The sequence below is a fragment of the Sander lucioperca genome, chromosome 21, assembly GCF_008315115.2.
Source record: "Sander lucioperca isolate FBNREF2018 chromosome 21, SLUC_FBN_1.2, whole genome shotgun sequence".
In the NCBI taxonomy this organism is placed as follows: domain Eukaryota; kingdom Metazoa; phylum Chordata; class Actinopteri; order Perciformes; family Percidae; genus Sander; species Sander lucioperca.
The window spans coordinates 1715100-1725051 of NC_050193.1; the positions used below are offsets into that span (position 1 = coordinate 1715100).

The following is a 9952-nucleotide window of genomic DNA, read 5'->3' on the forward strand; positions in this document are numbered from 1 at the left end:
GGCTCCGGCCTGCTGCACAACACCGAAGGTTCTGGTCCGCTGCACAACACCGAGGGCTCTGGAGGACTGTTCATCAGCTGAAGCTCTGGAAGGCGGGTCCGCTGAGGCTCTGGAAAGCTGCACATCAGCTGGAGTTCTGGGCCGCTGCACTTCAGCTGGGGTTCTGGAAAGCTGCACATCAGCTCGGACTCTGGAAAGCTGCACGTCAGCTCGGACTCTGGAAAGCTGCACGTCAACTCGGACTCTGGAAAGCTGCACGTCAACTCGGACTCTGGAAAGCTGCACGCCAGCTCGGAATCTGGAAAGCTGCACGTCAGTTCGGATTCTGGAAAGCTGCCAGGCTTGGAGACAGGAAGGCCAAATTCCTGCTCAGTAGACAGCCAGCGAGCCTCCATGAGGTGCCTGGCAAAGGCGGGATCCTCCTCATGAATCTCACTAAAAAAATTCACCAGACTCTCACTGACCGAGTCAAGGGGGTGAAAAAATGGCTTAAACTTGCACACTGCTGAGTCCATTTCTGGTGGGATCATTCTGTCAGGGAGGTAAGTAGCGATGCTTGGACCCAAATGCAGTTCAGTTCAGAAAACAAAGTTTATTAAACAAAAAAAACTTACAAGTAGTTCCAAAAGCACGCAGGCTGGGAAGCGAGGAAGTCATGAGCAGGCACACACAGTACACCACTCGAAAACTCAGCAAAAACTGGACACCACTGAACAACAACACATGCAGCACACAGACAGAATGAAATGATCCCACAAGACACAAAGGAAACACAGAGACTAAATACACAGGGTAATGAGGAAACGAGGGACAGGTGACACTAGGGCTGGGGAACAGGTGAAACACATAAGATAATCACATAGGTGGGAAAACCAAAAGACAGGAAGTAAACCAGACAAGACTAGGGAGAAAAGACAGACTTCAAAATAAAACAGGAAATGGGAAAACCAACAGAAAACATGAAACCAACTAAACAAAGAAACTTGACACAGGGACTAGACGTGACAGGAGGGAGCAAAACTTTTAGATGGCTTCATCTATATGGAAACAAAATGGGTCAAAAGTATTGTACCTGTGTAACAGATTTACTACAAAACCATTTAGCCCTTGTGCCCTCCTCAAATTTGCAAACATTGGACACCTTCGTGGCAAAAATGTACACGCACACAAAAACTGCTATTAAATCATCATATCAATATTGTTTTCTGCTTTTTTTCCATAAATCTCTTAAACAACTTCTACCTTGCTCAAAACTACCAAACATTCAATCATTTTCAGGATTTTAACCCTTTAAATGCCAGAAAATTTATTTGCAGTATTTCATTATTTATTACAAAAAAAACACAAAAAATGATTTTTTTTCCATATAATGAATAATATGGATTTGGTGGTGATTAGAGTCTTGGATATGTCAAAGATAAGCAACAAAATTAATTTGATTGCATTAGTATTTTTTACGTAGTGTCAGATACTCCCTCTGGACACCTTCGTGGCAAAAATGTACATGTCCAAAAAACTGATATGAAATCATCATATATCAATATTTTTTTTCTGCTTTTTAACCCTTGTGCCCTCCTCAAATTTACAAACATTGGACACCTTCGTGGCAAAAATGTACACGCACACAAAAACTGCTATTAAATAATCATATATCAATATGTTTTTCTGCTTTTTTTAAAAAAAATTTTAAATGTAAGTTTTAATTCTTGGAAACAGCAATTATTTTCCATAAAATAAATCGTAGGGGAATGGGGCTTTCGTGGTGATTAGAGTCTTGGATATGTCAGACAAGATTATCAACAAAACTGATAGATTGATTGCATTAGTATTTTTTATGTAGTGCCAGATACTCCCTCTGGACACCTTTGTGGACAAAAATTCCTCATTGACTTCCATTAAAACCACATGTTTTTATCTCACTGCATTTACAGTATAAAACCATGCATTCTGTAAAGTCAATATTTCATTTAGAACAAAAGGTGGTGATATTTTACATTTCTACTGTATTCCACCAGATTCAACCATTTTCCCTTTGTAGGTCGATGCATGAAATTATTGTATTTTTGCCAGTTATATTATGGAGCTGTGTGTGTGTGTGTGTGTGTGTGTGTGTGTGTGTGTGTGTGTGTGTGTATGCGCGTGCATGTGTGTGTGCGTGTCTGTGTGTGAGAGAGTTTGTGTAAATCTGTAAGAAAGCGCTGATCATTTTAGGGGTGAAAAAAGGGCATCTTATTTTTGCCAGTTATATTATGGAGCCGTGTGTGTGTGTGTTTGTGTGTGTGTGAGAGAGAGAGAGAGAGAGAGAGAGAGAGAGAGAGAGAGAGAGAGAGTTTGTGTTAATCTGTAAGCAAGCACTGATCATTTTAGGGGTGAAAAAAGGGCATCTTTTGAAGGATGCAGTGTCTTTGAAGAGGTGCATGAATAAAAACATTGTCTCCTGCCTTTGTTGTAAACTGGCGCTTATCATTTCAAATCGTTTGTAGGACATGGTGGCCCTGAAGACTGGTCTCCCACTATGGGCATCCCACAGGCTCCAGATGGATTCCCCTTTGGACTGGTACACACCTGCCAGGATGAGAAGTCTCATGTATGCTCGAATCTCTTGAGCATCCACATCACTCCATCCTGAGATTGAGTGTAGGTTTGTCATTTGCTGAATCAGCTGGATCATGTCAGGAGTGAAGAAAAGTTCGAAAGAGGATGCCACATCGTGGATTCTTGATATGGCATATCTCGTGGGCTCTGGCATCATGCCGGTCGGTGCTTTAATGTAGCGCAGCGTTTCAGTATTAGATAGAGACCAGACTTGCCCATTCTTCGCTGTCCACTCACTGTTAGGATGGACAGGATCTTCAGTGTCCTCTCCACTTTCAGAGGAAGGGTTAGAGGCACTCACAGAATTGGAGGACTCCAGTGACCATTTTGTGTCAGACTCCCCCTCGAAACTTGTCATCTTCAGATGAATCCTGCAGTTTGCTGGCAGATAAAGGCTGCATGACCATTTCTAAAGCCTCACTTGCACTAAAATTCCTCTTTACTTTTGCTCCTTCTCTTTGCTCCAGGTCTTTCTCCTTCTCTGCTCACTAATGAAATGATCCCTCAGCCAAGCTGCAATTTTATCTTTGGCTGTGAAAGCAGCCAGGTGCATAAACACACTAATAGTTGTTTTTGTTTACAAAGGCAAGAGACCTTATTCAAGCACCTTTCCAAAGACACATGAAATGCATCCTTCAAAAGATGCCCTTTTTTCACCCCTAAAATGATCAGCATGCACACACACACACACACACGGCTCCATAATATAACTGGCAAAAATAAGATGCCCTTTTTTCACCCCTAAAATGATCAGCGCTTACTTACAGATTTACACACACACACACACACACACACACACACACACACACACACACACACACGGCTCCATAATATAATACAATAATTTCATGCATCGGCCTACAAAGGGAAATACATTACAGAATGCATGGTTTTATACTGTAAAGGCTGTGAGATAAGAACATGTGGTTTTAATGGAAGTCAATGTGTTAAGGACTTGTTCTGACCCAGAACGCAGAGATTTCACACACAGACAACGTAAGCAGTTTGCAAAGGTTTTAATGAACAAAATAGTACTCAGAGAAATAGTGTGGGTTTTGTCTGGGCGGGGAATCTTCTGGCGGGTCCGAATTCCGAAGCGAGCCGAGGGTGTGGGATCCAGGTTGTACGAGACTCGAGGCGGACAGGCAGGGAAGAGTTCTCAGTGGTTTCCACAGGTGGAGGATTTGGCTGGACGGTGAGGCTGGAAGCTTGTAGGCACAGCGGAGGAAGCAGCAGGTCTGAGCGGACGCTGAACAGAAACACAGGTTTAGTAAGAGCTCAAAAGAACAAAGACAAGAACTAGGGTGTACAAGACAACACAGACACAACTTGAGGAAACTGAGATTCAGAGACAAACTGGCTCCGAAGAGGTGATCAGCCCGGGTTTAAGTATTGCTGGATGAATCTAGTAGATGAGCTGCAGCTGTGAGGAAACGGCTGTGCAGTGTTGAATCGGCCACGCCCCTTGACCTACTTTCCTCTGTACACACCTCCAGCACTCCGGGTGGAAAAACACAACCACACACACACAGAGACACACAGACAAACAGAGAACAAAAACACCCAACACAGGGCGGAGAGAGAGCTACCCATAACACAATGAGGCATTTTTGTCCACGAAGGTGTCCAGAGGGAGTATCTGGCACTACATAAAAAATACTAATGCAATCAAATCAGTTTTGTTGATAATCATTGACATATCCAAGACTCTAATCACCAGCAAAGCCCCATTCCCCTACGATTTATTTTATGGAAAATAATTAATGTTCTGTTGGGTTTTTCATAAATAATTACTTCAAAGAATTGAAACTGGCATTTAAAGGGTTAAAATCCTGAAAATGATTGAACGTTTGGTAGTTTTGAGCAAGTTAGAAGTTATTTAAGTGATTTATGAATAAAAAAGCAGAAAAAAAATATTGATATATGATGATTGAATATCAGTTTTTTTGGACATGTACATTTTTGCCACGAAGGTGTCCAGAGGGTACAAAATGAATCAATCAAGTATAAAAAACATGTAAGAGTAAAAAACACTGGATTTAAAAATGTTGACCAAAAAGAAAGGTTCTGACAAAATTCCATGTCATAAGCAGTAACACAGCAAAAATTATCACAAAATGAAAAACAAAAAATGAGAAAAATGTACAAAAATGCCCGAAGAGGGCATGAGGGTTAAGAAATTACAAAATGAGTTTTAGGGGAGATTTAAATGGCGAAGAGTGTGTGTATGAAAAAGGATAATAGCATACCCCCTAATATCAATACTAACATCACACAACAGAGGGTTGCTGTAAGTGAAGGTTGTGAAAGAGATGCTGGTAAAGGTGGAACCACTGAGAGGACGTTGGCTTTTCCAACAAACCAAAGTGCCAAAATAAATAAAGTGTTGACATGTTGTTAACTCTGAACTTGGAAAATCTGCCTCTGTGCAACAAACACATATTATCCTTCATTGTTATTATTATTCCTGGGATACAATTATCCCAGGAGCACCATTAGTGAACACCCTTAGCAGAATTTGGCAGATTTGCCGACTTTGAGAATCAGAAATTCCCCCAGAAGCAGAGAGTTTACATATTCAGGCTGTGAAACAGACAGACAGAACAGATAGGGAAAGATAAATTATTTTTTAATCCCATTTGAATTGATCCATGAATTACACATATGATGTTCATCAGTTTATAAGATAATTTTGTAAGTCGAGAAAGTCTCAGTTTATTGTCAAAGTGTTGGAGTATAAAACTGTGAAAATACGTCATTAGAAAGACAATCACACGTCAAAGTCGTATGGATGATGTCTCGCTGAAGCTACGATGTCTGTGTATCGTAACGTTACTCACACCAGCAGAGGATCTTGCTCGTTCTTACGCTTCTCTGCTGATAAAACTTCACTGGATAAAACACATCAGGTAAGATAACGTTACATGTGTTGTGGAACAGCGCTAAGCTAGCTAGCTAGCTAGCAAGTTGAGCATCAAGCTAGGTGATGTATATTGTGCGAGACAAGAGATGTAGTTCACTGAGCGGTTTCACACAAAACTAAGTGGTCATACGACAAACCTACGATAAACTGAGACTTTCTTCTGTTGAAAACTTATCTTTTAAATTGATGTACATCATATTTGTAATCATTGGCTCAAATAAAACAGGATCAAAAAATAATTAGCCTCTCCCCATTCACTACCATGTATATTTTTTCTGAATTAAGGTCCCATGAGGTCCACTGGAAGAGGCGGGACTTTGCCTCTCTATAGAGCAATCTATAATTCACATTTATGTTAATTTATGAAAGAAAACTATATTTTATGATAATAAAGAGGCATAGACTGTGTACCTGTGTTTTTACATTATCTGGGTCACATCACAGTGATATAGCCTACAACAAAATATGTATCTGGGATTCATTCAAAACTTTAATTTGATTGAAAAAGTAAGACATAAATAAATCTTTTTAAATTTGGCCAAAAGAGACAATTATAGACTATTGTTAAATTTGTATTTAGTTTAATTATTTATTTAGTAATGTCTCCAGGAGAGAGGCTAGGGCAGGTGTGGAGGTGACCTTTTATTTAAAGTTGTATTTTCCCGCTGTCCGTCCTGTCCAGGTTCATTTAACCTGCTTTTGAAACAAGTGTGCTTATCACTGCTTCCCCTGGTTGATAGATGAACTAGTGCAACTAGTTTTCCACACACAGTGCTTAGGGGCATTACCAGACGGCTCCGCACTCACTACGTCATCGTGGGAAGATTTTTTTCCAGCCACGGCCCGGCGAGGGACCCATCACGGGCCGGCCAGGGACCCATCACGGCCCGGCCTGGGCCCCATCACGGCCCGGCCAGGGACCCATCACGGGCCGGCCAGGGACCCATCACGGGCTTGCCGGAGCCCCAGCACGAAGGGAGCAAAACTTTTAGATGGCTTCATCTATATGGAAACAAAATGGGTCAAAAGTATTGTAGCTGTGTCATAGATTTACTACAAAACTATTTAAGAAAATACAAAATGAGTTTTAGGGGAGATTTAAATGACGAAGAGTGTGTGTATGAAAAAGGATAATATCATACCCCCTAATATCAATACTAACATCACATAACAGAGGGTTCCTGTAAGTGAAGGTTGTGAAAGAGATGCTGGTAAAGGTGGAACCACTGAGAGGACGTTGGCTTTTCCAACAAACCAAAGTGCCAAAATAAATAAAGTGTTGACATGTTGTTAACTCTGAACTTGGAAAATCTGCCTCTGTGCAACAAACACATATTATCCTTCATTGTTATTATTACTCTTGGGATACAATTATCCCAGGAGCACCATTAACACACGTCTCCTCATAGATCAGACACTCCGCTGTGGCGAACCAGACAGCGGATGGCGGGTTTGTTAATCCCCTAGGTGTTATCACGGAGAACTTAAAGCTTTCTGCTAACGTTAATGCTGCATCGCTTCCTGAGTTCACAAACTACGGAGCAGCCCGAGGCCCAAATAACAATTCCTGCGTGCGCTAGTCACGCATGAATTTTGTTTTTAAAGCAATTTGTGTAATCACGTTGTGTTATCACGTTCATTTTGACAGCCCTAATATATCCACATTTTGTTTTTGTCTCCATTAAAACTAAAAGTGCAAATCTTTTTTCAGGGACATGTTTCAATATTTGGTTTTCCAATAGAGATACACAGAAATACACTTGGTCGGTGACTCATCATAGCTGGTGGCGTGGCTTGTGGCGGAGTCAACCTATGTTATTTCCCGGATAACATAGTGTTCACCCAGTATGGCTACTTAAAAGCACTTTTAACGCTTGACAGAACAAGATACATAAAAAAAACTGAGCCGTATTATATATACTTAGCGTTAGGGAAGGTTCGTGGGTGGATTTACAAAATGTGCATCTTATTCAAGACAAGAACAGGACAAGAACCTCAGTCTCCTGGGTGAAAGTCCTGTGTTTGTTTCACCCATTCACCAGAGGTTTGGTCTGTTTTAGTGAACATGTCAGTGAACTGATGTGTTTATGTCAAATGGGATGGATGGTTCCACTCCCATGTGTACGACTTGTTCACGTCATTAAACAGTTGGATGATCACAGAGTTGGTTGTGTACGCCGACACTATAACACCATGTCCTCTAAAGGTGGGTTGAGTTCATGGATGTATAATCAGAGCTGGATACAGTGCTGGAGGCAGAGCCCCTTCATTTCATTCATTCCTGTGAAGGTTGCTCAGTGGAGCATGAAGCCATCATGGAGCCAAAAATGACCCGGATGATTGGCGGTGCTTCCTCACCGTGTGGCCCATAGAGCAGGAACCCTAAAGACCTCTGCCAGACGAGCCGGCTACTTCTGGTTCAGTGCTCTGCTAACTTGAAGGGGGATTAAATTATGTAATCGTAACGTGTTATTCTGGTTTAAGAAGCATTCTTTTACATTTATACAGCGCATTCACAATCTGTACGTACGTCCCAGATCGTTAAATTACAATCTGTACGTACGTCCCAGATCGTTAAATTACATGCAGCCAGACAGTTTACTGAAATCATTCAGTCTACTTAAATACATAATATACAAAAATACTACGTTAATACATAAAATACAGTGAGACTTTGGACTCTTGCTTTTCCATCTTGGCTCTTGTTGTGTTTGAGCTCAATGAGCAAACCGATTAAAGGCCAACAGCCTCTCCTGCCTCCTCTCTGGGACTCACACATTAATATCTACAGCTGATATCATCTGCCATCTGGGAGCTTTGTAACTCCAGCTTTTCACAATCAGAAACAGCAAAAATGTTTCTCTCTGCTAATGAAACAGAAAGTTTAAACATCAGATCCATGTAACCAGTTTCTCCAACAGAAATTAATCTGAATATTTACAGTCCGTTCGCTTCAGTTTGACAAATTCAGGAGACACTGTTGAAATGAACATTTCCAGACTCGGACCAGTCAAACCCGGCCCCTCGCAAATTCTGGCCCGCCTAGTTGTGTGCCAAACCAAAAAGAAGGGAACCTTTCTCTTCTTTTTTTACTGCAATTACGCAACACTCAAAGCAGAATTTTGCAGATTTGCCGACTTTGAGACTCAGAAATCCCCCCAGAAGCAGAGAGTTTACATATTCAGGCTGTGAAACAGAGAGACAGACAGACAGACAGATGAAGAGCTCATTGTTTATCAGCGGTGTATCAGAGAGTTGTCCCTATATGGTAAACCTCTGTGTCCTCAGCTCCACCTGTCAGAAGGTGTGGCCAATCAGCTTCCTTTAAAAAGGACTGCTTCTGTCCTGTCAGGCTCAGAGATCAGGGGCTTCCTCCGAGACTCAACAACCTGCAGACTGTCATCAGAGACCTCCATCACATCCAGCAACCATCCAACCAGCCGACCAATCACAGCAGGCAGACGTCTCTCGGCCAGCGTTCAGCTCTCCGAGCCTCTCGCCAGGTCTGAACTCTCTGTTTGCTTTATGTAAAAAACAAACTGTCATTTCTAGGGTTGGGTACCGACGTCCGGTGCTAATACGGCACCGGTGCCTTAACAACTGGTATTTACTAGACCGAATAATAACGCGGATTTCAGTGCCTCATTTCGGTGCTACTGAAATGCCAGTGCTGCCCTCTGATGCTCCGAAACGGACGTTAGAGAAGCATCGCTGCATGTGACGATAGTTAACATAATCCACTTGGCAGCAGGTAACCGTTAGCTAGCAGCTGGATTAAACAGGGTTAAAATGCTGACAGCTAACGTTAAACAGTGTAACTGTGTTTCACACCGAGACGTTGTTAGAACTCGCCTCACCAGCCTCGTGGTGCATTCAAAGTTATTGTTAAATACCCTTTTTCCATCTAGTGGTTGTTTTTGTCGTTTTATTGTTATAAGTTGTTGTTATTACATTTTTAATAAATCATTTAATTTTGACCATATGGCCTTAGCAATAAACAAGTTCTTAAAAGTCGCTGACTGTTGTTTTGTGCTCCTTTTTTCTTTTTTAAATATATTAAAAAAAATAATAATAATCTTTTTAAAAGTATAATTTTAGCACCGGTATCGGAAAAAACCCAAATGATACCCAACCCTAGTCATTTCACAGGAATATTCTGTTTTATTTTACAGATGTTTTCTGTATTTTTTAATAATATTAATAAAATAAAAACAGCGTTTTTTTTTTAATAATATTAATTGTTTTCACATCAGCTCAAATATTTATGTTTTATTTTATATATTATATTCAAGTTCAATACTGTAAATATATTAATTCAATTAGATAAAATCAATTATTACATGTGTAAATATCTTTCATTAAACATGGAACAATTTCACAAACCAGAAAATTATTAAAGCTAAAAACTGTTTTAATTATAAGAAATGACGGTTA

General features: G+C 40.8%; 3 protein-coding genes and 1 pseudogene across 4 annotated transcripts in view; 2 read left to right on the top strand and 2 right to left on the bottom strand.

The window, feature by feature from the left end:
* The window catches only part of LOC116062301, a 1036964-nt pseudogene that overhangs the window by 1004882 nt on the left and 22130 nt on the right, over positions 1–9952 (top strand).
* The window catches only part of LOC116062299 (cephalotoxin-like protein), a 1100540-nt gene that overhangs the window by 87746 nt on the left and 1002842 nt on the right, over positions 1–9952 (bottom strand). The gene's annotated exons all lie outside the window — the stretch shown is intronic.
* On the bottom strand, positions 1210–3541 carry LOC116062303. The gene is made up of 3 exons (XM_031316967.2): positions 3137–3541; positions 3046–3079; positions 1210–2992 (listed from the first exon to the last, which is right to left on the bottom strand). The coding sequence occupies exons 1-3, from the start codon at positions 3268–3270 to the stop codon at positions 2243–2245; spliced, it is 918 nt and encodes a 305-aa protein (XP_031172827.2). The 5' UTR covers positions 3271–3541; the 3' UTR covers positions 1210–2242.
* Positions 8752–9952, top strand: part of LOC116061950 (SE-cephalotoxin-like) — a 98824-nt gene continuing 97623 nt past the window's right edge. The window contains exon 1 of the mRNA XM_035997037.1: positions 8752–9021. The gene's annotated coding sequence lies outside the window, so the exon portion shown is untranslated. The remainder of the gene's footprint in view (positions 9022–9952) is intronic.